General features: G+C 40.6%; 4 protein-coding genes across 9 annotated transcripts; 3 read left to right on the top strand and 1 right to left on the bottom strand.

The window, feature by feature from the left end:
- The first annotated feature begins 402 nt into the window (after nt 1–402).
- bbs5 (Bardet-Biedl syndrome 5) lies at nt 403–7,204 on the top strand. The gene is made up of 12 exons (XM_085385586.1): nt 403–593; nt 795–877; nt 1,126–1,191; nt 3,876–3,925; nt 4,235–4,362; nt 4,449–4,584; nt 4,978–5,073; nt 5,991–6,053; nt 6,167–6,301; nt 6,464–6,547; nt 6,783–6,806; nt 6,904–7,204. The coding sequence occupies exons 1-12, from the start codon at nt 532–534 to the stop codon at nt 7,003–7,005; spliced, it is 1,029 nt and encodes a 342-aa protein (XP_085241712.1). The 5' UTR covers nt 403–531; the 3' UTR covers nt 7,006–7,204.
- Nucleotides 7,205–7,701: 497 nt separating this feature from the next.
- klhl41a (kelch-like family member 41a) lies at nt 7,702–11,690 on the top strand. 2 transcript variants are annotated; one of them, XM_085385585.1, is made up of 7 exons: nt 7,702–8,049; nt 8,137–8,939; nt 9,015–9,172; nt 9,256–9,363; nt 9,464–9,649; nt 10,753–10,899; nt 11,026–11,690. In XM_085385585.1, the coding sequence occupies exons 1-7, from the start codon at nt 7,854–7,856 to the stop codon at nt 11,135–11,137; spliced, it is 1,710 nt and encodes a 569-aa protein (XP_085241711.1). In that variant the 5' UTR covers nt 7,702–7,853; the 3' UTR covers nt 11,138–11,690. The 2 variants fall into 2 exon arrangements, with proteins under 2 accessions (XP_085241711.1, XP_085241710.1); XM_085385584.1 differs by having other exon boundaries at nt 7,705–8,939; nt 11,026–11,689.
- A 1,160-nt stretch (nt 11,691–12,850) lies between these two features.
- On the bottom strand, nt 12,851–17,654 carry fastkd1 (FAST kinase domains 1). Of its 4 annotated transcripts, XM_085385583.1 has the most exons (16): nt 17,379–17,654; nt 17,094–17,277; nt 16,849–16,988; nt 16,703–16,771; nt 16,498–16,623; nt 16,010–16,408; nt 15,811–15,921; nt 15,531–15,662; nt 14,964–15,450; nt 14,767–14,881; nt 14,563–14,691; nt 14,334–14,465; nt 14,115–14,228; nt 13,471–13,615; nt 13,272–13,386; nt 12,851–13,152 (listed from the first exon to the last, which is right to left on the bottom strand). In XM_085385583.1, exons 2-16 carry the CDS (start codon nt 17,184–17,186, stop codon nt 13,069–13,071), a joined length of 2,391 nt encoding a protein of 796 aa, XP_085241709.1. In that variant the 5' UTR covers nt 17,187–17,277; nt 17,379–17,654; the 3' UTR covers nt 12,851–13,068. The 4 variants fall into 4 exon arrangements, with proteins under 4 accessions (XP_085241709.1, XP_085241707.1, XP_085241708.1 ...); XM_085385581.1 differs by having other exon boundaries at nt 16,849–17,277; nt 17,361–17,654; XM_085385582.1 differs by having other exon boundaries at nt 16,849–17,310.
- A 664-nt stretch (nt 17,655–18,318) lies between these two features.
- On the top strand, nt 18,319–25,465 carry ppig (peptidylprolyl isomerase G (cyclophilin G)). 2 transcript variants are annotated; one of them, XM_085384654.1, is made up of 13 exons: nt 18,319–18,463; nt 19,014–19,080; nt 20,130–20,204; nt 20,291–20,398; nt 20,537–20,581; nt 20,672–20,759; nt 20,885–20,914; nt 21,014–21,153; nt 21,251–21,425; nt 21,510–21,695; nt 21,777–21,867; nt 21,993–22,132; nt 23,747–25,465. In XM_085384654.1, the coding sequence occupies exons 2-13, from the start codon at nt 19,020–19,022 to the stop codon at nt 24,729–24,731; spliced, it is 2,124 nt and encodes a 707-aa protein (XP_085240780.1). In that variant the 5' UTR covers nt 18,319–18,463; nt 19,014–19,019; the 3' UTR covers nt 24,732–25,465. The 2 variants fall into 2 exon arrangements, with proteins under 2 accessions (XP_085240780.1, XP_085240781.1); XM_085384655.1 differs by having other exon boundaries at nt 18,332–18,440.
- The last annotated feature ends 166 nt before the right edge of the window (nt 25,466–25,631 follow it).

Genomic DNA, 25,631 nt, shown 5'->3' with positions numbered 1-25,631 from the left:
GTAAAATTGAAAATCCAGAGCATATGATACCATAAACACACACGCAAATAGTATAGGTTTTCAAAAGTTTTCACAAAAATATTATCCCAATTTAAAATGTAAGCAACTCAACATTATAATTACATTATAATTTCAATATAAAGCTTTGTTGTTTTCCCCTGGTGTTGGTTGTTGTTTGTTTTGTTTTGTTTTGTTTTGTTTTAATTAGCACCGTCCTCCTTATCATACCTGCTTATAATAAAGCCCTGATTAGTAATCCAGCTAGGCTTAAATTTGAAGCATTTGGCACTATGGTTGAAATAAAACAAATATGGAGAAGAATTGGGGCCATTTTTGTCTGAAAATGGTTAGGGATCAAGTATTCGCCTTAAGCACGGATACACATTTTTGACCTTTCGGCTTGCCGTCTGTTGCCGTGGTGATTATGACGCTGGGATGGCTTTTTGAGATTAGCCTCTTTAGCTGGAATATCGACTGCAGAAGTACATCAAGCTTTACCGCAACGAGCTGTGGGGGTGATAACCTGCAGCCATGGCGTCTGTTTTAGATGCTCTGTGGGAAGACCGAGATGTTAGGTTTGACATCACTGTACAGTAAGTTAATTTGTCACCGCCCGTAGAGGCTAACTGGTTAATGGAGCTTAGCTAAGCTAATTGCCTAGCGTCATTATTTACACCGACACTGTGATGCGAGGTTTTCCTGATAAATATATTAAGTTTAAAGTGTTTTCGTTTTTGCGGTGGCTTTATATCGCACGCACTGAGTGCCAATATTGTAATCCATGCTGTTCATAGGCAGATGAAAACACGTCCTGGAGAGGTGCTCATAGACTGCCTGGACTCAATTGAAGATACGAAAGGAAACAACGGAGACCGAGGTGCTTTTGCTACCTTAGAGACTGCAAATATCTAGACCAGATTTTTTATAGTTTAATTTTTTTCTTTCTTTTCATTTTGAGTTTTTGACCTCAATTCCATTTCAGTGAGTTGTCCAGCGAGGGTTTACTCGTTACATTTGAGTTTTTTATTGCTTAACATTTTTAGTTTTCAGTCTAACGATGATAACCTTGATGCTGAGAGCTACTAACAAAAATAATAACGGATCATGGTGTTCACTTTTTTCCAGGACGGCTCTTGGTGACAAATTTGAGAATCATTTGGCACTCGTTGGCTCTGCCAAGAGTCAATTTGTGTAAGTACACCTGGATGCCTCCATTATTTGACTTTGTGTTGTATGCATCTTTTTTTTTAATCTATTTGAATTGTTTAGTTAAAAGTTTAGAAAGGATGAAGGGAGGGTCGCTATGAAGAGGATATAGAGTAGAAACACAGTTGGTCCAGATGACATACAGTGGGATGCAAAAGTTTGGGCAACCTTGTTAATAGTCATTATTTTCCTGCATAAATCGTTGGTTGTTACAATAAAAAATGTCAGTTAAATATGTCATATAGGAGACACACACAGTGATATTTGAGAAGTGAAATTAAGTTTATTGGATTTACAGGAAGTGTGCAATAATTATTTAAACAAAATCAGGCAGGTGCATAAATTTGGGCACTGTTGGTAAATGGCCTGTATTTGTATAGCGCTTTTCTAGTCCCTAAGGACCCCAAAGGGCTTTACACAATCAGTCATCCACACACACTAGTGATGGCAAGCTACATTGTAGCCACAGCCACCCTGGGGCACACTGACAGAGGCGAGGCTGCCGGACACTGGCACCACCGGGCCTTCTGACCACCACCAGTAGGCAACGGGTGAAGTGTCTTGCCCAAGGACACAACGACCAAGACTGTCCAAGCCGGGGCTTGAACCAGCAACCTTCCGATTACAAGGCGAACTCCCAACTCTTGAGCCACGATCGCCCCGCCCTGTTGTCATTTTATTGATTCCAAAACCTTTATAACTAATTATTGGAACTAAAATTGGCTTGGTAAGCTCAGTGACCCCTGACCTACATACACAGGTGAATCCAATAATGAGAAAGAGTATTTAAGGGGGTCAATTGTAAGTTTCCCTGCTCTTTTAATTTTCTCTGAAGAGTAGCAACATGGGGGTTTCAAAACAACTCTCAAATGACCTGAAGACAAAGATTGTTCACCATCATGGTTTAGGGGAAGGATACAGAAAGCTGTCTCAGAGATGTAAGCTGTCTGTTTCCACAGTTAGGAACATATTGAGAAAATGGAAGACCACAGGCTCAGTTCAAGTTAAGGCTCGAAGTGGCAGACCAAGAAAAATCTCGGAAAGACAGAAGCGACGAATGGTGAGAACAGTCAGAGTCAACCCACAGACCAGCACCAAAGACCTACAACATCCTCTTGCAGCAGATGGAGTCACTGTGCATCGTTCAACCATTCGGCGCATTTTACACAGAGAGTGATGCAGAGGAAGCCTTTTCTCCGCCCACAGCACAAACTGAGCCGCTTGAGGTATGCTAAAGCACATTTGGACAAGCCAGCTTTATTCTGGAATAAGGTGCTGTGGACTGATGAAGCGAAAATTGAGTTATTTGGGCATAACAAGGGGCTGGGAATCTTGTTAAAGTTGGATTCCTCTCAGTATCAGCAGATTCTGGAGACCAATGTCCAGGAATCAGTGACAAAGCTGAAGCTGCGCCGGATCTTTCAGCAAGACAACGACCCGAAACACTGCTCAAAATCCTACGGGAAGCGTTTAGAGCAGGGGTGCCCAATCCCGGTCCTCGAGAGCTACCGTCCTGCAGCTTTTAGATGCATCCCTACTCCAACACAGCTGAATCAAATGGTTTGATTACCTCTTCAGCATGCCATCGTGTTTGGCAAAGGCCTGATAACAAGCCATTCATTTGATTCAGCTGTGTTGGAGTAGGGATGCATCTAAAAGCTGCAGGATAGTAGCTCTCGAGGACTGGGATTGGGCAGCCCTGGTTTAGAGGCTGTAATTTCTGCAAAAGGCGGATCTACTAAATATTGATTTCATTTCTTTTTTTTGTGGCGCCCAAATTTATGCACCTGCCTGATTTTGTTTAAACGATTATTGCACACTTTCTGTAAATCCAATAAACTTAGTTTCACTTCTCAAATATCACTGTGTGTGTCTCCTATATGATATATTTAACTGGCATTTTTTATCGTAACAACCAACGATTTATACAGGAAAATAATGACTATTAACAAGGTTGCCCAAACTTTTGCATCTCACTGTACCTGTGGAGGTATGGAGATGTCTCGTAGAGAGGGGAGTGAACTTTTTCACCAGATTTAAAACAATCATGGCAGATGGAGAAGAAGTGTACTGATAGAGATTTTTAAGAAAAAGGGTGACGTGCAGAGCTGTTATAACTACAGAAAGATAAAGTTTAGGATCCATACTATGAAGCTATGGGAAAGAGCTGTTGAAGCGGTTACAATCAGTGACCTGCAGTATGGCTTCATGCTCAGAAAGAACAATAGTGATGTGATGTTAGCTTTGAGAGTGTTGATGGAGAAGGTCAATATAAGTTGTTCTTTGTTGTTTTGGATCAAGAGAAAATATATGATAGGTTGGCCAGAGAAGAACTGTGCTACTGCTTATAGGAAGTCAGGATTGACAAAGTACGAGGACAGTGAGACAGTGGTGAGTTGTACGTTACGAGTCAGAGATTGTATATGTGTGGGAATGAAAAAGGTGACAGGTTTAACAGTGAAGCAGCAGTAGTGAACGTGGATAAGTTTAACTACCTGGGGTCAACCATCCATAGTGATGTACGTTCCACAGGAGAGGAGAAGAAGAGAGTGCAGAAGAGTGAAAGGGAAGGTTTGCAAGATGTCAGTGAGACCTGATATGATTTATGGTTTAGAGACACAGGCAGTGACAAACAGACAGGGGGCTGAAGTTTTTCTTTTTTGTTTCAGCTGTAGGTTACAACACCATCATTAACATCACAACAAGGACAGCCAACTCAGTAAGTAAACTCGTTTTACCTGTGCATTTTGTTTCTGTTTTTAAACTATTTGTTCAGAATGTTTTTACACTTCCTCACATCAAAAATATTTAATTTCATTAACACTTCTTAACTGATGCACCTTAAGTGTGCCAACAGGTTTTTTTTTTATCCATTATTCACATAAAGTGGACAAATGTCAAACCTGTAGGACAAATTACGGCAGCATTGTTTTTTTGTTGTTGTTGTTTTTTGGGGTTTTTTTTGACGTGCTAAGAATTAAAGTGTATAAAAGTGTTGGTAATTTAGGAAGTAATTACTCTCTTCCAGAAATTAAGAGGTCAAACTGAAGCTCTCTACATCTTGACCAAGTCCAACAACACGAGATTTGAGTTTATTTTTACAAATGTGGTTCCAGGAAGTCCGAGGCTTTTCACCTCTGTCATCGCTGTCCACAGGTAAAACAGCACTGAGGGAGTTTTTAAATTATCTATCAAACATACATCTTTCTCATTGTTTTAAAATGTGACTTGTGTTGTTACAGAGCCTATGAGACTTCCAAAATGTACCGGGACCTGAAACTGCGAGCTGCACTGATTCAAAATAAGCAGCTTAGACTCCTGCCCCGCGAGCAAGTGTATGATAAAATTAATGGAGTCTGGAATTTATCCAGCGATCAGGTACTAGTGTGACTTTTAAAATATTTGTTTAGTGTTTCTCAGATAATATGCATGCACAGACTAAAATTGAACAAGTTACCACACTGTTTTAAAGAAGTATTTACAGGCGATTGAGATGTTTTTGTGAAGAGCTGTTTGATTGATTTTATTTAATTCCAATACATATCCCAAACCAATAAATATCACAGACAAACACATGTAAGCATATTAAGACGCGCATGATAGTGTGCGTGCAGTAAGTACCAGAAACGCAAAGATCAACTTATTTCCATTGTTTGTTTGTTTTAAGCGGTTCACATTTAAATTATGACAGTTAAAAAAATGTGAAAACATATTATAGAAAATAATCTCTAAATATGTGAAAGTGAGTTTCCTTTGATGACGCTGTTTTAGGGTAACCTTGGAACCTTTTTCATTACCAATGTTCGGATTGTGTGGCACGCAAACATGAATGAGAGCTTCAACGTCAGCATTCCTTACCTCCAGATTGTAAGTACAGTCAAGGTCCTTCTAGAAGCAATTGTTACCACTTGGCAAACATCTTGGCAAAAACTACAGTGTAGGCAATTGTTTCTGCAGTTAATTTAAAGTATCTTTCTAAATAAATAGGAGAAGAACTGTTTGATTATCATGTCAGTGATCACTGAGATATAATAAATACAGAATCGCAACTGAAATCTGATTAAATCTGCTTTAAAAGTTTGACGCTCTGATTGTTAGATTTCTGTTACACACATTACACAACATTATAGTTTAATTCCTAGTTCAACCCAGTTTGCCTACATCTTATCAGAGCATATCATGTGAATGGACACAGTCAGCCAGGAACAAATAATAAGTACACTTATCTGTATCTTTACCTTCGTTAGGCGTGGATATGATTGCCACCACATGATTAAAATTGTCCTGAACACGATTGGCTCACATATTTCCCAAATAGAACTATATGATTTTTATTCAGGGAAATGTTTCTCTCATAAAATGTTTCTAGTAAAACTCGAACAATCAGTCATTGTCTGTAAATGCATTTTATGTGTTTACGATTATAAAACACACTCAGTAGCCACTTTGTTAGGTACATCTCATCAAGTGTAGTCCATAAGAGCACATTTGGGTTGTGGTGGAACTGGAGATTCTCATCACGGACATGCCGCTGACAAATTTGCTGCAACTGTGTGATGATGTTGTGTCAATATAAACCAAAATCTGTGAGCAATGTTTCCAGCATCTTATTGAATCTATGCTACAAAGAATTAAAGCAGTTTCCACCGGTACTTGCAAGATATACCTAATAAAGTGGTCTGCCACATAAATCAGAAGTCTTATTATTTGTTTCTCTTATGAAGTAATGTGTCCTGTTCAATGCAGATCAGGATGGTGTATAACATATTTTATTTCCTCTCAAGTGGTCTATCAGAATAAGAGACTCAAAGTTTGGCCTGGCGCTTGTGATAGAGAGCTCACGCCAGGTAACTTCTATGCAATGTCATTTACAGTCTTCTGATATAATTCTATTATTGGGACTTTCTTCTTTAGTTTTTGGTCTTCTAATATACCAAAATATCCACTTTGTGATTTTTAGAGTGGTGGGTATGTGCTTGGGTTTAAGATTGACCCAGTGGAAAAACTCCAAGATGCACTCAAAGAAATCAACTCCTTGCATAAAGTGTACTCTGCTAACCCCATCTTTGGAGTGGATTATGAAATGGAAGAAAAGGTAGGCATACATACACAATATAAGAATCACAAACTCAAAAATAGCCTGCAAGTCTATTTTTGAGTTCACAGCTGTTAAGGAGATATTTTAATGTAGCTGGCTTTCCCGGCTCTTCAGCTGATCGTGTTGTCATAGCACTGTTTGTCCTAACAACGATTTCAGCCGCAGCCTTTGGAAGAGCTCACAGTGGAACAGCCTCCCGATGACGTGGAAATCGAGCCCGATGAGCAGACCGATGCATTTACTGTGAGTGTGCCTGCTGGCAACCCTTACACTCATCACTCGTCTGGGAATCAAAGGTTTAGCTTTCACACTCTCAGAATAGCTATTAGCTAATATCCTCCAGCATAATGAACAAACATGAATTTATGTTGCCTGGCGCTCGTGTCTGGGAGTCATCAACTATTTACTACAAGCAGAATGCTTTATTTTAATTTACATTAGCTTTTTTAACTACATGTGTTCATGTGTTTGGTTGCAGGCCTACTTTGCAGATGGCAATAAGGTAAAATTTCAATATATATATAATAATACAATCATCACAGCTTGCTATAAAACTTAAAAAGTGCTATAAACCTGATTTCTGTTTTGTTTTCCCAAAGCAACAAGACCGTGAGCCAGTTTTCTCTGAGGAGCTCGGTCTCGCCATTGAAAAGCTAAAGGACGGCTTCACTCTTCAAGGGCTGTGGGAAGTAATGAGCTGAGATAACATCAAACACATGTACATATTTTATGTAGTTGTTCTGCTTGTATAGACAATATTGCTTATAGCTCTGGTTAAAAGATGTACAGTTTTGCTGAGTGCAGTTTCCTAAAAAAGAAAAGTAAATTGTGACGTTTACTATATAAAACATTTTCTTGTAGTGAACTTGAATGTAATATAAATAAAGATATTCAAACAGATGGTGGAAAGTAAATTTTTTGATGTCTTTATATCTTTTGTAGCTACTGTGTGTGTAAGGGACACAATGGTCTGAGAACAGGCCTTGAGCTCTTGTGGCTGCAGCTGTTCGCTGACCCCCGACTGCTTGTTTGGTAACTCCTGTGGAAATGCCTCACACACCGACACAGGCTTGCACACTGTAGCGTAGAAGTCATTACTATCACTGAATTCTGACTCACTCCACATGTAGACGTCCCTGCTCACAGCTGTGGTATAGATGCCAGCTGTTTGTGTAAACCTGCAGAGCACTGGATTGCACTGTGGTGCCACTTTGTTTAAAAGGTGTTTTGTGTGGATGATTTTTTTTTTTTTTTTAAATTTAGTCAAAAGTGAATAAAATAAGGAGATGATGTGTTTTTCTGTTTGGTACAACAATGTTGTTACTAATCTTTCGGGGTGACGAGGCACATCAGTTGCTTTTACTCCATGACAGCTGTGTGAGCGCACTGCTTTGGCCAACCTGAATTCTTCATGGATGGGGTGTTTGGCTATATTTAGAGGGGCACAGTTATATTGAACTGGCTTCAGACCTGCCTGTCTATAGTTCTGTCTTCACCAGCAAGGACGGTCAGTTTTCCCTTACTTCAATCTACTTCCTGTCCCACAAGAATGGATCCCCAAGGTTTGAGGGAAGATCTTCGTCTGTTTCAGAGCACTTTGCTCCAGGATGGGCTCAAGGAGCTTCTCAATGAGAATAAATTGATTGACTGTATCCTAAAGGTCGGAGACAGAAGCATCCCCTGCCATCGGCTCATTATGGCAGCATGCAGTCCTTATTTCCGGGAGCTCTACTTTTCAGAGGACGGTAAGGAATCAAGCCAAAAAGAGGTTGTTCTTGAGAACCTTGACCCCAATATTATGGAGGTGATTGTGAATTACATGTACTCAGCAGAGATTGACATCAACGATGACAACGTGCAGGATATTCTGACTGCTGCCAATCGCTTCCAGATTCCCTCAGTGTTCACAGTTTGTGTGAATTATCTCCAGAAAAGGCTGAACAAGAAAAGCTGCCTTGCCATCTACAGACTGGGACTGATGCTGAATTGTGCCAGATTGGCAATGGCGGCTCGAGATTACGTCGCAGATCACTTTGAAACCATAGCCAAGGATGATGATTTCTTGGGGCTTGCTCCACCTGAACTCTTTGCCATTATCGGAGCAGATGCGCTCAATGTGGAAAAGGAAGAAGCGGTGTTCGAGTGTCTCATGAGGTGGATCAGAAAAGACAAGGACAAGCGTGTGAAGTCTTTGGTGGAGGCCTTTGACTTCATCCGTTTCCGACTGCTGCCGGAGAAGTACTTCAAGGAGAAAGTGGAGAAAGATGACCTCGTCAAGGCTGATCCTGAGCTCCAGAAAAAAATCAAAATCATCAAGGAAGCCTTTGCGGGGAAGCTACCTGAGAAGAAAAAGGGGCAAGATGCAGAGGAAGGAGAGGAGGGGAAGCTGCCTGGTTACCTGAATGATAACCGCAGATATGGCATGTATGGCAGAGATGTGGTTCTGATGATTAACGACACAGCTGCGGTGGCCTACGATGTCCAGGAAAATGAATGTTTTCTGGCAGCAATGGCTGAGCAAATCCCCAAAAACCACGTCAGTCTGACAACAAAGAAGAACAACCTGTATGTGCTGGGAGGACTGTTTGTGGATGAGGACGAGAAAGAGAATACCCTGCAGTGTTACTTCTACCAGGTAGAAAGTGCTCCTTTAATTCATATTAAAGCAACAATTTGAATCTTTTTCTTAATCTGAAATCATTGTTTGCAGTTGGACAGTCTTGCTGCTGAATGGATCGCTCTGCCACCCATGCCCTCCCCCAGGTGTCTCTTTGCTATGGGTGAATTTGAGAATCTCATCTTTGCTGTAGCAGGAAAAGATTTACAGACCAACGAGTCTCACGACACCGTCATGTGCTATGACACCGAGTAAGTTCAACACATTTTACAAAAGCCTTGCTTCACGGTTCTGCATTGAACATTTCCTATTCCCTTATTATCTGCTTCAACAGAAAAATGAAATGGACAGAAACAAAAAAGTTGCCCTTAAAAATCCACGGCCACTGTGTGGTCTCTGAGAACGGGCTGGTATACTGCATTGGAGGAAAAACCGATGAGAAGTAAGGCTGCAAATACCCCAAATATTTACACGTTAAGTCAAACCACGATTTTCACATGTTATTAACTCTTCCCTGGAATCGTTTCTGTCTGTTAATAAAGTAAAGCAATCAATAAGATGTTTGCATACAACCACAAGAAGTCAGAGTGGAAAGAGGTCGCTGCCATGAAGACACCCAGATCCATGTTTGGCGCTGTTATCCACAAAGGAAGGATCATTGTTGCTGGAGGTGTCAATGAAGAAGGCCTGACAGCTGTGTGTGAAGCCTACGACTTTGGGACCAACAAGTAGGTGCTGCTAATATAAACCATACAAGTTCCCTTTTTTAAACCAGATTTAGATTTTCTGATTTGTAGAAGATATAGATACTGTTAAAAACATAAAAATAGATTCACTAAAAACTGTTTTCACACTACCATTAAAAGGTTTTACACAACCCCCCATTTTTTTCTGTTTTTAAATCAAACATGAGCAGCCAATGTCCAGGAGACAATATTAAACAGTACAAAGGTGAGCGGTAATCCAACTGGAGTAATCTAACTGGAGTAAATAATGATTATTGACAAACTAAAGATTCAGGGCAAAGTCAAAAACTGAAAAGCCCTTCATTTTCATGGAGAAATGGGGCCTGTCATTAAATTAAATTCAGTTGTATTTATATAGTGCTAATTCACAACAACCGTCCCTTCGAGGTGTCTCTCGTAGATTAAGAAAATGATGAAGTTACAATAAAGTAATTTAAGCCTTGTTCACACAACAGAGGCAATGCTGGAGAAACCTGTGTTACTACACCCTCTGATGCCCTGTAAAGGCATTACCTCTGCAGGAAGTAGAACTTTATTTTGATATTAGAATGATTAGAAACATTAGACTGCAAGATAATAACCCCTAAACATTAAAAGAACTGCATGGTTGACTAAAAATGATGGACAACCAGCACTATCTCTGAAAATAACCCCCCTTGGAAGTGTTCTTTTATGAACTGGACAGAAAGATGAAAGGATTTGGTTTCCCTGGGACAAACTGCAGTAGGGTCTTTAATGCTCTTGGCAGATTGTTGTGGAGCTTACCCCAGCTGTCACTCGTTGAGAGGTGGGTGCACCCTGGATAAGTCACCTATTTATCACAGGGCTAATACAGAGAGACAAACTTTTCAGAATACATCTACAACCAATTTAGAATCACCAACTAACCTAACATGCATGTTTCTGGGCTGTGTGAGGAAGCAAGGACTTTGCAGACATGACACGAGTGGTATCTGAAAAAAGCGTTTTGATGAGAGAAAAGGCATTCTGTAAGGCCTACAAAGCTCATTTTTAAATAGATCTTTCAGGAAATTAAAAGCACACAGGAATTGCTTCATGTTACATTTATGTGCATCTTCTTGCAGGTGGACACCATTTACAGATTTTCCACAGGAGAGGAGCTCAATCAACCTGGTGAGCTGTGGCGGACTGCTGTATGCTGTAGGAGGCTTTGCTATGGTGGAGAATGAGAACAAAGAGTGTACACCCTCTGAAGTCATTGACATCTGGCAGTATGTTTTTTATTTTACTTTTGCATTATGTATTACAGTTTTCTACATGATATTTATTTTATTTCGGGGGGATAAAATATTTTAATTCATTTATACTTATTTTGACTCTTTTTTTTTTTTTAATAGATATGAAGATGACAAGAAACAGTGGACTGGCATGATCAAAGAGATGCGTTATGCAGCCGGAGCCTCGTGTGTCTCTATGCGCCTGAATGCAGCCAGAATGCCCAAACTGTAACAACACATCATGCATGTTCACTGTTACTGATGCAGGATAGAGAATACTCTGTACATGTTTTTATTCAGCAGGTTATTTTTCTCATTTTCACACATGCCTGCCCTTCTTTAATAAAATGTACCATCATGTTATAAAGTTTTAATGACCGAGTGCTACTTTAGGCTGCCAGCATGTGATTAGAGTCCACACAGAAAAATGGTTTCATTACTCTACGCGTACCTGATTTCAGTTCTCATACATAGTGTCCATGTTGAAAGAAATCTCCGTCCCGGGTTTCTCCGTGGATCGGGTTTCCTCCAAGGCGTGAGCACCGATAAGCAGAGTTTTGTCCTTTCCTTATAAGATTCCTAATTATTCAAAGTAACGCTCAGGTATGCCGTTCAGCTGGGTTAGTTACGACGTCGGGAGCAGTTAGGAGAACAAAATGATACAGAGACTGTTCAGGTTGCTCTCCCACAATCAACTCAAAGGTTTATTCAGTATACAACAGTTTATATAGAGGAAAAAAAGGTTCGTGTGTCAGCAGGTTCTCAGTTCAAACCGGTACAGACCAAATAAGGAAACATCTTCCTGCCTTCTGAGCAAAGAAGTATCCTTTGTGTAGTTTATCAGTTCAGCTACAATTTATGATCATCCCAGCAAAATACACTCCTAGACATAGAATACAGAGTTCTTTCATTAGTGAATTCTGAAACAAACCACCTGGCCTTTAACAAGCTCTTTTCTAAAGGATAAGGAAGGGAGGATGGGAGTAAGGAAGTGGTCTCGTCTCTGTGGTATTTTCGACCTTGGGGTACCAGCCTGTGAGTCTTACACATTAATTCTTGGGTCACAGAGAAAGAGAAAAACAACTAGTAAATGGGCCTTATTGAGTAACAGTTTTCCTGTATAATATCACTATAAAACAATATCCTGTAAATGCTACCATGGTATCAAAATATCACAACACATGTGTACCTCCAAACCTTCTCTAGCAGAGCTTCTACTTTTAGAAGTCTTGCACAAAATCCTTTCTCTAGATTTCTATTTTGGGTAAAAGGAAGAAGCAGCAAGGGGCAAAATCTGGTTCTGTGACACTGGAACACATTATTTGTGCATTAGTCTTTGATGTGACTCTTCCACTGAAAGCTGCTGTTTGTTGCCTCATCATCCTCAACATTTGCAGAGAGCCCATGAAAGCACATAGAGGAATAAAAAAAGGATAGCCGTGCTGAAAGTGATCTTGAAGAGTAGATCAGTGTTTAAACTTTTTTAAGTGAATCTCATTTTAATTGTGGATGATTAAATTATGTACTAGTGCATTTTACTGTGCTCATGGACCACAATCTGAGAACCCTCGCTCTATAGCACATCTGAGAATTCCCCAACACATGGTTTTCTTTTATAGTATTGAAATCAGTCACAAATATACCATGGCTCTTTGGTATTTTAGACACGGTGTTTTAAGAGGTCAACATCATGTATGCAGAAAAATAAAAGCAACTTTAAAAAAAAAAAAATCTAAATACTGTTGGATGTGTGATCCCCTGATAGCAAAAACTCAGGATTCCACTCTTGTGTGGCCCTGTGCAATCTGACACGTGTCAGCATAAACATATAATGATGCATTAAAACACTAGTTCTAAGTAACAGATATGCAATGATGTTTAAAAGCTGGACAGTCATTTTTTGCAAAAGTTCACTGATCTAAATATTGAAAATATAAAGCACAAATACAATTTTTCAGATTTTATTTAGAAAAAATCTTATTAATTACAAAAGCACATAATACACAATCTCATTTAAGGTGAATGAGGTAGACTCATGTCAACTTTAGACTATAATTAAATATGTGGGGATTTTCTGCGTGTTCAGTCACAGAAACTCCGACTTCGGTGCTGAAAGCAACATTTCAATCATGATTTTATAAATAAGGGCTTTCGGGAGGAACGCTATCTGAATATCTTCTTTTTTAGATATTCCTTCCAGGCATCCTGTGTTGAAAGCTCCATAGAGTTCCATTCAAAGTGAGGGATCTGCAAAACCGAAACATCACCAATTACTGCACAGCAGGTGTATTGTAATATTGCTAGTATTTAAACTGGATGCAGTTAGAGAACGACATTTAACATCAACCAGAGTAAAACTGTCTCACCTGAACAACACGGTATCCCAGAATTTCAAGGTGTCTCTTTCTCATCAGGGCTTCACCTTTCATGTGATGAGTGTTTTTGCAGAAGTACTTTGAATCAAGAAAGTCCACAGCGACACTGAGAAAAAGGCAAAGTGAGGATGTCAACATACTAAGTATCCTTGATCTGTGTAAATACAAGTACATATAAGGATCTCCATACCGCTGAGCTCCAGTTGGAAGCTCATCCCTGATGTTTTCCAGTGAGCTTGTGTCCCAGTGAACTTTTCCTCTGTCTGAGATCTGCAGTGTGCTTGGCTCGATGTAGGACAGCGGCTTCAAGTGTTTGTCCAGTTTGCATTCAAAGTCTGAAAAAGACAAAGTGACGTGTCGCGTTTTTAAAAATGAGACTGCGTGACAACATCATGTGCAGAGCTCCTCGAGAAAGAAGGAAATCTGGATCAGGATTTGTTTATGGTATTTTCCTGAGAAAGTAGTTATCAACTTGCGAAGTTAACCCTCCCCCATGTTCATAAGAAAGGGGTGGCACTGGCAGCATCGGACCAATCACAATTACTGGCGAGTGTACTGGCAACAGAACAACTGATTATTAACCCTTAAGTTATCTGGATATGACAAAATCCTCCTTTGTAGTAACAGACCCTGTGGTGCTGATTGAAGACTGCTTCCTACCATGTGTCATATGCATGTCGTTTCAGGACCAGAAATTTAATATAACTATATGAAAGGCTTTTAATTAGGAGTTAAACTGATAATATTTGAACTGAATCAGTCCATTCAATACATTTAAAGACTTTTACAAAAGAAAAACAGTGTAAGAAAATACGGTCACCTCATATTACTCACCTATGGTGTAAAAATATGGCGTAACAACTGCCATTTGAACACAATTAAGGCCTCCAAGAACTTCACCCAGCATTTTGTGGATCTGCTGCTGCACAGGACTCACAGAGCCATTCCCTAAAAACAAACAACTCCCATGTAACTGATATAGCATTAAGTTGCAGCAGTTTTAAACCAAGCCTACATAAAAAGAGAAAATTTGATTTCAGGGCATCCTCTTACCTTTCCTACGCAACTGCTGGCAGTAGCGCTCATGAAACCAAGGCACCTGGTACTCCGGACACTCGAGACACACGGCACGGTTGAGCTCCATGAGCCGCAGTCGTGTCCGCATGTTGAGCGCATCGGGCAGGGCTGGAGGAAGCAATATAAACACTTATATTAGTCCCATCAGATTTCACTATGGAAGCTGTGGCACAGATGCTCAAATTTAAGGAAACTGGCAGCTTACTTTCCAGTTGTGAATCCAGCTTTCCCAGAAAGTCTATGCTGAAAATTGCTCTGATCAGTTCCTCGGGAAAATGGTCAGCTACAGCCAAGGAGTATGCCAGGAGGACCAGCAGATGTGGGTCAAAGGAGCCTGCAAGTACATACAGTGAGTGTAAGCCTAAAAATAAGAAAGAAAAATTATCTGCAATCACACATAATAACTTACTGAGATGAGGAGTGAAGCGCTTAATACAAGCATCATACAGCTCGTCTACTTGTGGAGGGTCATAGTTAAGGACAGAAAAGGGGAGGAGTGTGGCGTATGTTGCTGAGTAGTGAATCTTAAAAAAAGAGACATGAAGAATAGAGGATGTCAGTATGCAGTATTTAACATAGTGATCCAATGAATGTCTCTTGAAGCACCTTATGGATGTGTTCAACAGTCACACTGGCGATTCGGTCCATCAGAGGAGGGCTGAGATGATTTATCCTGGTTAGGAAGAAGGCCAGTTCGGAGACGTTGGTCCAGTTTATTTGGTCGATCATCCTCTGCAGCGTGATCATGGTTTCGTCCAGCAGCATTTCCTCAAACCACTCCCCCGAGACGTACTTGAGCTCGTCCAGCAGTAAGTCCAGCCGGTCGGCTGTTTGCAGCCTCTCGTGCCCGCAGCGGTTCAACGTCTGCAGCAGACGCACGTACTTGCTGTGAGTGTTGTGGCGGTAGGACTGATCGTTGCGCACCCACTTGGCCACGGCAAAAGAAATGGTGTTAAGCTCGCTGAGATTACACTGCTCCACTACCGCGTCTACCCGAGAGACCACGGCCTCCTCGAGTCGCGGACAGGGCAGCATGGAGAGCACACGGGTCAGCATGGTCACTTCGTACGGGAAGACGCTGTGCTCCAAAAACCTGAGAGACAGAAGGGCGTCAGTCTGCATTTTATCCAAATAAACTGTGAAGCAGCAGTTGCGCCTTTGGCAGACACTTACTTGATCAAAATGTTTCTCAGTGTGGCGAAGAGCTCGGGGTTTTGATACTGCAACAGAAAAAGGGCTTGTGTGATTCTGGCCACCTCCACTGACTTGTAGAGGTGAAGGTTTCTCTGGATTACCGATGCAATTCTGAAAAATGATTAGTTATAGTTACTGATTATCTCTACTGTCAGGCTACAAAGGCTCTGATCCAGGAACTGATTATAAGGCACACCACACACAAGGTGAAGACAACACCAGGCATACTGTAACAGGTGGTAACACATAAACAACTCACTTGTTCATTAAGCTAAGGTTCCTGCTCTGAATCTCTTCTAGTGCTTCAGCTACAGCCAGTGCCTGCTGTGCATTGAGCTCATCCGCCAACAAGAGGGCAGTGTTCTCCAACCTGTAAAGAATCAAAGTGGATATCAGGTCAGTGGGAACTGCTTTAAAGAGATTTCCCCTCATATCACGCTACTGATAATGAAACAAACCTTTCTCTGATCTCTGGAGTAGCCATAGGGGCCAGAGCAACAAACAGTTTGGTGAAGGAGAAAGGATCGATGCTCGAGTCGATCAGCTCGGTCAGCTTTTGTTTAGCAGCTAGCCTGAAGTCACAGTTGTTGAACTGCAGTGACTGATACAGCCCTAGGATGATGCTGAGATTCTCTGCATCCAGTCTGGGAATGTTACGCAGGAAGATCTCATTGCACCTCTCCAGCAGCGGTCTGTGAATGTACTTGATGTTGCGCAGAAACTGCACCATTCGTCGCGGGATGTTGTAATTCGAGGGATCCGTGGTGTGCAGCAGGTGATCGGCTCTGCTGATGAGAGCGTCCCGCAGCTGGGGAGACACCAGGGATGACACGCTGATCATCAGAGCAGTCAGGATCCTGAAACATAATAAAGCGGGGGGGAGTGACGACACAACAAGAGGTGGTTATATTCAAAACACTGATAAATCATGGGTCGCCCAACAAACCTGGCATCATCAATAGTTGGCAGCCTCTCATTCACAATGCTGGTTATGCGGCCCATTAGAGGACTGTGCTGAAGGTGCTGATCATTTAAGCAGACAGCAAATTTGGACAGAGAAGCCATTGGAAACCTGCAAAAAAGTAAATCATGACTGTGTTTTAACCATTACACAATTTTCTTTTTTTTTAAATTAGCCAACATTTTCTTACCGGTCTATTCTTAGCCATGCTTCTGAAACCAGTTGCTGAATAAGAGAGTCATGTGGCTCCATATTCAGCCTATTAGAAGGAAAGCATGCATGTTAACCTTTGCAGTCATATAAACTGAATACACTGGATAATGTGTGACCATGTACCTAAGAAAAGCGTAGAGGATATCGATCAACATGAAGTCATCCATGAGATCTATTTTGTTTTCTGCCAAAACCCGAAGAGTCAGGAACTGTTGGTGACTCTTGATGAGGTCCACAGTCCGGAGCATCTCCGGTCTCTCCTTCTGAAATTGCCACAGCAACCGCACAGCATAGTTCACGTGGTCCACTGTGAGCTTAGCCTTGTTCTTGCCCACTACATCAAACACATGGTTTTCAGCAGAGCACACCTGCAGCTGCTCCAGCACCTGGTCTCTGGTCACCGCCCCTCCATGAAGGAGCCTACGGAGGCAGGAGTTCACAGATCGGAGGCGAAACATCATCGCAGGCTTGGGCTCAGCTCTTCATTGTACCTGTGTCCACTGCTCTGACCTCCTCAAAGTGAGCTGAGATCAAACCCCACACAGTTACAGTCTGGAGGGATGAAAACAACCTGCATGACATGGTCTGCGAAAACACAAAAACATTTCAAACTATGCTCAGAAACAAACACTGACTCGGGATGAGGGGCTGACCTCTTTAACCAAGAAGCTGGTGAAGAAACTGTCCGCTCGGAGGCTTTCTACTGGTAACCACTGGACTGAAGTGGAGGCTGCTGCCTCACGTGTTTAAAGAAGCAATCACCTAAACCCCCCAACAACCTCGGACTTGCCCTTACAGCTGCATTCTTGCCTAGATTTCTGTGTATAATCGAGATTCGTGCATCACATATCTTAATACAAAAAGGTAATAAAAACGGCTCAAAGTCAAATTTACCCTACATGTGTGCGCTGAAGTTTTACTTCCGTAGCAGTGACATAAGGCAATGAGTGTTTATTAAACCCTGGATTAAGGCTTTCAGGCAGTGGCTCGTTCAGGTTTATATATTTAAATGATTTCTTGCAAATCAATCAATCAATCAATAGAAAAAGGTAAAATATGATAAAACATATTTTGTTTTATTTTATGAAAGTTTGTTTCTGGTGATGGAAAAAAAACTTTACCCAGGCAAAGCTTTGTCGAAGTTTTGACTTAATGTGTCAAAATCCTTGTTACTTTTGAGTGAATTAAAATGTTGAAATGCTTAAATGCTCAAAATTTATAGTTATCCAATCGAAATTTGAAGATGCTAAACCGTAATTGTGTCTTATGAATAAAATAAACAGTAGCAGAAAGAGCTTCTAAATTGTTAATTATTTGTTAGTCATTCAAAATGTTACTTGTTTACAGTAACCAAAACATTGAACCGACCGTATAACAAAGTAGCTCAAATAAAGTAGAATTGCTCAGTAACATAAAATACAATATAACAAGACAAAATTGCGCAATAAACTATGGATATGAAGTGGTCGCAATTTTTAGCAACATGAAACGGCAAATGTAACTGGTTTTATGTCATTGCAGGAAAGTGACTCGGCAGCCCAATCGAGCATTTGCGCCTGCCAGGCCAGTTTCAGGGTAAAAATGGCCCCACGCCCTGACCGGTGCACGGCTCTGGAAACACATTGACGTCCTCGCCGCGCCATCTTTAGAAAACACTGAGCCCAGCACTGAATGAAACTTCATTTTGCTTGTTTGGGAGAGCTGCTCGCCTTACGGTGCGGTATATTCGGTTTTCCAGGTGATGTACTGTTGCGTCAGTCTTACTTTTATGCGCCGTTTAAACTTGCTGAAAATGTACCGCTCACTTCTTGCAGTAAATTCTATGTACATGTCTGCGGCTAACGATGGGTGACTTGCTAATGCTAATGCTAACGCTAGGCCTGCCGTTAAAAAGATACGGTGGGGGGGCGTGTGAAACTGTAACGTGAAGGTCCACGTTAGTGAGTGTGTGTAAGCGTCGGTATTTGTTATTTTTAAGCATGAAAACGTGTGTCTGCTGTCCGCTCAACCAGTCGACCGATACTTAATCGCGCGGTTAGCTAGCCGAGGCTAATTTGCAGATAATGCAGCTGCTATAAGTCGCATGGGAACTGTATCGGTACTTTGTTTGTATTGATATCATGCAGGCGAACAGAACTTAAGTGAACTTTTATGTTACATTTAAAGAAGCCACCCGTGTGTTTAATTTCTGCTCCTGAATGAAGTTACTGGTAAGGTCTTAATGGTCAGAGTGGGGGTTGTTCGATGTTCTGTCATCCTTGTGTTCATACCTTGTTTCTCATTTTCAGGTGATCATGGGGATCAAGGTACAGCGCCCTCGCTGCTTCCTTGACATTGGAATCAGCAATGTACTTGGTAAGAAGGAAAAAATTCTGGCTGCTTTTTGGTACTTTAAGCCTTGTGTGGTTTACCAAGAAAACACACGTGGTTTATTTTCTTTCGGTCTTCTTTAAGTTTGTGGGGGGTTTGCCTGTACTGAATAGAACAGGGCAAACAGGAGGGTGGGAAGAGAGTGAGGGGACAGACAGCAAGCTGTTAAACCCAAGTCCCCTGCAGTGAGGACTATAGATGGGTTGCATGATCAACCAAGTGAGCAAAACATCACAGTTAATTCATAGTCTGAAGATGAGGTTAATGCTGACCAAAACAAGCTAGTCAGCAGCTGGCAAAGGGAAAAATATGGATGTCAAAAAATGTGACAAGTGAAGGCAATAATCTTTAGCTTTGTTCAACAGTACTCTGTAATCTGCCCTTAAAGACATGAATGGGGTAGTAAAATGTTTCAGTATATGAACACTACACACTGTTTATTAAATTTGCTGAAAATAGCCTCAGTGTAGTCTGGAACTACATCAATGCCAGTTTATATTATATTGTCAGATGAAAGCTCCATCAGGGTTCAACTTGCACACATCTACACAGTCCTTTTATTAACATTATTTCCATTTTTTGTTCAGATCCTGAACTCTAGACCAGGAAAAACTTCTTTTAGAAGCGCTAGTGGATTTTATTTTATTTTTTTGTGCATTTTCTGCAAGAAAGTGAGCAGTCTTGTGTCATCACAAATCTTACCATCCTTACTATTAATCAAGGCATTTGATGTGTACTAGTAAATTTAAAAAATAATTACTTTTTGTGCACCTATAACACCTGTTCTTTTGTAAAAAAAAAAAAAAGGTGTTTGTATAGATTAAATTATAATGATGAAACTCAGACTGACAGTGCAGTGAATGGATACATAACCTCGTCTGTTTTGTTTTTCTCTTCTTCTTGTTTGGTTAAAGAGATTATTGTGTTGTGTGATGATTAACTCGGTGATTCACGCTTCTTGTAACCACTGATCAGTGTGCTCCATTGTACTTTACACAGAAGTAAATTTCTCTGATCTCACTGTCTCCTCACAGTTGGCAGAATCGTGGTGGAGCTGTTTGCAGACATCTGTCCCAAAACTTGTGAAAACTTCAGATGTCTCTGCACAGGTGAAGGAATTTACTCAATAAAACTATTCCACAAATGATGACAATTAACAGCACAGGTTATTAATCAGATATGTGGTTTGGTCCAGGTGAGAAAGGCATTGGGAAGGGAACTCAGAAACCGCTCCACTACAAAGGATGCCTTTTTCATCGAATTGTAAAAGACTTCATGATTCAAGGAGGAGACTTCAGCGAAGGTGAGTTTACAGGACTTGTAAATTTTATATTCGACATGGAAGGATGGTGTTACTTATGAGTCAACAGATTTTTTCATGGTTCATGGTTTTTTTGTTGTTTTTTTTTTTTTTTTTTTTTTTTTTTTTTTTTAATCATAGGTAATGGAAGAGGAGGCGAATCCATTTACGGAGGCTTTTTTGAAGGTAAAGAGGCCACTGTGAATGCCATCAGTTATTATCCAAACTGACATTGGCTTCAAGATGTCAGTACAATCTTCTCCTTTTCCCCCCCAGACGAAAGCTTTGCAGTCAAACACAACAAGGAGTACCTGCTGTCAATGGCCAATCGGGGTAAAGATACAAATGGATCCCAGTTTTTCATGTAAGCAACATCTGTTCCTACCTGTAATTGACATCGTGCATTATTAGTTGCATTTCTGAACTTTGAAAGTGATTAGATGCTTCTTTTTTTTTTTTCCCCTTGAATGTCCTGCTTTCACATCTCAGAACAACAAAACCTTCTCCACATCTCGACGGGTAAGTGCCTCCCAACTACATTTTGAATTATTAATTAATCCCATTATGCACAATGCACGCAGCATGTAATGAGGCATTGCTACCACTTTATTTTCTCAGTGTGCATGTGGTTTTTGGTCACGTGATCTCTGGCCAAGAAGTCATTCAAACCATGGAGAGCCAGAAGACGGACCCCAACAGCCGACCGTACGCTGAGGTGAAAGTTTTGAACTGTGGAGAGCTCATCCCCAAATCTAAAGGTGTGTTTAAATAAAGTATATTCAAAGTTTTTTGTTTGTTTGGTTTTTTTTTAAATGAGTTTCAGTCATCATAATAATGCTGTTTATGTTGTTGCAGCAAAAAAAGATGCAAAAAAGAAGAAGAGGGCCTCATCAAGCTCCAGCAGTAGCTCCAGTGACTCGGAGAGCTCCTCAGAGTCGTCCTCCGAGAGCGAAGAGTCAGAAAAAGAATCCAAGAAGCGGAAAAAGAAGGCAAAGAAGCAAAAAGAGAAACAGAAGGAGGACAAGAAGAAGTACTTCATTTATTTTCACCTATTCACTGTCTGCTGTGTAAATGGCACCAAGTGTCTTGCTACTGACCCACAAAATCTTTACAGATCAGAAGCTGAAAGTGCTGAAGAGAAGGAACAAGATGAGTTGGTTACATCTACAGTGCGTCCTGAAGAAATCCCACCCATCCCTGAAAATCGATTCCTTATGAGGATAAGTCCCCAGATAGCCCAGAAGCCAAAAGAGGAGGTTAACAAGGATCAGCGAAATAAAGACGAAAGACCAAGAGAAAGGTGTGTTTGAGAGTCAGCCAATATCACAAATATCAAAAAGTAATACAGTTTGTTCATTTTCACGCCTTCTCTCACCTACAGTACTGGTGCAGCTTACAACTCTCAATCAACATATCACAGAAGACTCGTGATGACTCGATCTGGCAGGAAGATAAAAGGCAGGGGTCCAAGGGTAGGTGGACCAAACGTTTTGCACACTTTACGTCATACAGCACGATTTATTTATAACAAGCTTTGTTTTGTTTTTACTTATGCACAGGCATGTTGAAGATGCTGATTTATGTTTCTCCCATCTAGAGATACCGGACCCCATCACGCTCTCGTTCAAGGTCTAGAGATCGTTTTCGGCGCAGTGAAACTCCCCCACACTGGCGACAGGAGATGCAGCGTCAGAGGATGAGGGCAGTCACAGTAGAGCGATGGATTAAGGGTGACAGGTAAGATGATATCACCTAAAGTCAAAGATGTTGTAGAAGTTCCCTGTAGGCAGGACTTGTTTTTTGTTTTTTACTTAATCCACTTTAAAGCACTTGAGAAGAAATTTTTGTTGGGCTCCATATTTCAGATTTAAAAATCATACATTGCAGTGTGCATGTATGATTTTTGTTATTTTTTTTACGGTCTTTGCATTGCTTTATATTAAAAAATATAAAGCAATTGAAAGGGCAGTAAAAAGGTTGTGAACACTGCAAATGGATCCTGACAATCAGCAGCTTTAGCTCCATTTCCTCCTAAGCTGGTAAATATTGACACCTCTGCTGTGCACCTAGCAGAGATGAAGTGTTTGTCATAAAACGGAGAACCTGCTGAGCCTCGAGCCTTGTACCTGAGATGACCACAGACAAGCTGTTGGTAAACTGCAGTGACCACTGAAAAAGCATGAATATTTAAACTGTTGGAATATTATTCCCAACATGTATGATTTCATTTCTATAACACTTTTTAAAACTTTTAAGGGCCTAAACCATTTCTTTTGAGTTACAGTACCTTTGAAACTCTTAATACATAAAGATGTGACAGACTTTTTTTTTTTTTTTTAGTTAATAAATGAGCCATGTGAGTGGCTTTTTTCCCCCTCAGAAATGACAACTCAATTTGACCACTCTCAAAACCCTTAATCAGAATTACTTTGCAGGGCAGGGAGAGTCCTGCTAAATCATTTTTGTTTCAGATATGCACATGTTGTCTTGAGGTGGCTTCCATCACTCTGACTCGTCCTATGAGTTTTGTCTGTTAGAAAAATTAAATATTTTCAATCCCAAATGCATACTCAATATGATTATTATTGACATACACAACATAGAGTTACATGTGGTATATGGTGCATACTTAATAAAATTCCCATATCATATGATATCCCAGTTTCAGACTGAAGAAGTCACTTAGCTGAGTGAGATGTTTCTCCCACTAAAAATGATGCATCCAGATGAAATTACCTGGATTACTGAGCAGGCATCAACATTATATCACATGGTGCATGTACACTCACTGGCCACTTCTTTAAGTACACCTTGCTAGTACTGTTGTACCCCTTTTTACTTTCAGAACTGTATTAGTTCTTCTGCAAGGTGCAGGTCACATTCCTCAGACATTTTGGTTCATATTGACATGACGGCATCACACAGTAGCTGATTTTCCAGCCTTACGCCCATGATGAACTTTCATCACGTCCCAAAAGTGAGATCTGGTGACTATTTGAGTACAGTGAACTCATGATTTGCTGATTGAGCTTTGTGACATGGCATGTTATTGTGTTGGAACAACCATCAGAACATGGGGTACACTGTGCTCATAAAACGACAGGCATGGTTAACAATAATAAGGTGAGCTAAATACACTCAATTGCTGTTATGTGATTGACAGATTATATATTAGCAGCTAAACAGGTGTACTTAATAAAGTGGCAGGTGAGTGGATGTGCACTTGATTATATAACAAAACAACAGAAAAGTTACTTTTTTAAAATATTTTTTTGTCTGCCAAATTGATGTTTTGTCTAACTCCTAAAGTTTATTATTGTTATTATTCTTTTTCTACTATTTCTTTTACAGAGGTGACATGAATGAGGGTCAGGATGAGGCTGCTAAAGCACAGAAAAGAGAAAGACGGACTTCAAGTTCAAAAGCTGAACATACAACTGAGGGTAAAAAAGACAAGAAAACTCGATCTCATAGATCTAAAAGTAAGGAGGAGGATACTGTAGCGAAGGATGAGAAGCATGATAAACAGAAGGCAAAGAAAAAGGATAAATCCCATAGTCGCAGTAAAAGCCGAGAAAAGAAAAGGTCAAAAAGCAGAGAGAAGAGTCACAAGCACAGAAGTGACGAGAGGAGAGGTCGCTCAAGGAGCAAAGATAGAAATGTTCATAAGAAAGAAAAGGAGGCAGAATCTGATCACAGTAAAGATAGAAATAAGGGTCATGAGTCTGACAAAAAGCATAAAGAAGACACAAAAGGTAGAAATGGTGAGAGAACCAGGACAAAGTCCAGAAGTAAAGAGAGAGCTGCCAAAAAGGATGAGCACAGATCAAGCAGCAGAAACAAAGACAGAGGTAGGACTTCAGCATCAAAAGAGAGAGAAGAAAAAAGAGAGAGGGGCAGAGAGCGCGGCAGAGAGCGCAGCAGGAGTCGGGAAAGAAGACACAACAGTGATAGGGAGAGTAAGAGACAAGGAACATCCCGGGATAAAGAACATCGAACAAGAAGCCCAGACAGAAGTAAGGCTAGGGACTCGCACAGAGGCAGGCGCTCGAGAAGCAGGAGTGGCAGGCGAGACCGAAGCAGGGATCGATCCTCTCATAGAAAAGTCAGAGACAGAGAGGCTGCCGGCCAGAGGAGGAGACGCAGTAGCAGCAGCTCTGAGAGTGACAGAGAAGAGAAAAAGAAGAGTCATAGGAGCCCAGATTCTAAAAGAAGAGACAAGTCCAAAGACCGAAGGAGCCCGGCCAGCCAAAGACCAGACAGTACGAAAGGCAAAGATAGAAATGATAGCAAGAGGAATCGGTCGGGGTCTAGCTCCAGCTCTGACAGCAACTAAACGCGCAATGTTCTTATTTTCTACAGCGTATATGTAGTACGCAGCGTCAGCTTTCCATCTACAGTGGGGCACAATCACAGTCCTCATACAGTACAAAATAAACAGTTCTGCCAAAGATAACATGACTGTAAAAGGTTCCTCAAAGCTAATTACTTGACTGTTAAATAACTGTGGTATTCAGATAACAGACTGTAGAAAAGACCTTAAATAAAAAGGCTCATACCTGAAGGTGCAAACTGTAGCATCCTCAACCTTTGGCTGAAGTTTGGACTTTATGGGGATTGTGGGTTTGTCCACCACTGAGTGTGTAACACAGTTAACTGGTAGCTGACATTTTGGAGCCATTCTAGAAACAAAGGATTTGTAACTACAAAGTGTGTGTACTGCACAGGCAGGGCTGTAAACGCACCAGGTATTCTTCTAAATTTTACATTATTTAATCGCGTGAAGTCAGATTGGAGGCAAGTTTTCTTTTTGTTGTTGTTGTTTTTCTGAATTTTACATCATGTGGTAAATTCTGTAATTCTGTCTTGACTTAAAATTTTCTCTGATTTTAGTTTGTTTTAAAAAAAATTTTAAAGAGGGGGAGAAAAAGATTTTGAAGGTATCCTCGAGTTATTTTAATGTCAATCAGCCTGGAAGAAAACACTCGTGTCTTGCATGCTCATCTTTGTCATTGTGTGTCAGATTATGTACACCCATGATGTTTCTTTTGTTTGTTTTTTTTAACCATTTACTGTAATTCTGTTGAAAGAGAAAATGTTAATGCCAAGCTGTTAAGTATAAGATAAAAGCAGTTTGTTTCTGTTCTGTTTGGTTCAAACTGATTTTAAGAACTGCTGGAGTGTTTGAAGAATTAAAAGGCTCTGTTTGATTTTAATTCATTGTTTTTTGTTTTTA

Source organism: Rhamphochromis longiceps, linkage group LG16, assembly GCF_057381845.1.
Source record: "Rhamphochromis longiceps isolate RC_006_pf linkage group LG16, R_longiceps_female_GT1.1, whole genome shotgun sequence".
In the NCBI taxonomy this organism is placed as follows: Eukaryota; Metazoa; Chordata; class Actinopteri; order Cichliformes; family Cichlidae; genus Rhamphochromis; species Rhamphochromis longiceps.
Note: the sequence above shows the minus strand (reverse complement) of the source record. Positions and strands in the feature narration are given on the sequence as shown.

Coding starts and splice junctions, on each gene's coding strand:
- ppig (XM_085384654.1), top strand. CDS start 19,020: ATGGGGATCAAGGTACAGCGCCCTCGCTGCTTCCTTGACATTGGAATC. Junction 21,696..21,776: donor GACGAAAGACCAAGAGAAAG/GTGTGTTTGAGA, acceptor TCTCACCTACAG/TACTGGTGCAGCTTACAACT. Junction 22,133..23,746: donor CGATGGATTAAGGGTGACAG/GTAAGATGATAT, acceptor TTTCTTTTACAG/AGGTGACATGAATGAGGGTC.
- bbs5 (XM_085385586.1), top strand. CDS start 532: ATGGCGTCTGTTTTAGATGCTCTGTGGGAAGACCGAGATGTTAGGTTT. Junction 4,363..4,448: donor TCTGTCATCGCTGTCCACAG/GTAAAACAGCAC, acceptor GTGTTGTTACAG/AGCCTATGAGACTTCCAAAA. Junction 4,585..4,977: donor GGAATTTATCCAGCGATCAG/GTACTAGTGTGA, acceptor ACGCTGTTTTAG/GGTAACCTTGGAACCTTTTT.
- klhl41a (XM_085385584.1), top strand. CDS start 7,854: ATGGATCCCCAAGGTTTGAGGGAAGATCTTCGTCTGTTTCAGAGCACT. Junction 9,650..10,752: donor TACGACTTTGGGACCAACAA/GTAGGTGCTGCT, acceptor ATCTTCTTGCAG/GTGGACACCATTTACAGATT. Junction 10,900..11,025: donor GAAGTCATTGACATCTGGCA/GTATGTTTTTTA, acceptor TTTTTTTAATAG/ATATGAAGATGACAAGAAAC.
- fastkd1 (XM_085385581.1), bottom strand. CDS start 17,186: ATGATGTTTCGCCTCCGATCTGTGAACTCCTGCCTCCGTAGGCTCCTT. Junction 16,772..16,848: donor ATCCTCTACGCTTTTCTTAG/GTACATGGTCAC, acceptor TCCTTCTAATAG/GCTGAATATGGAGCCACATG. Junction 13,153..13,271: donor TGGGATACCGTGTTGTTCAG/GTGAGACAGTTT, acceptor TCGGTTTTGCAG/ATCCCTCACTTTGAATGGAA.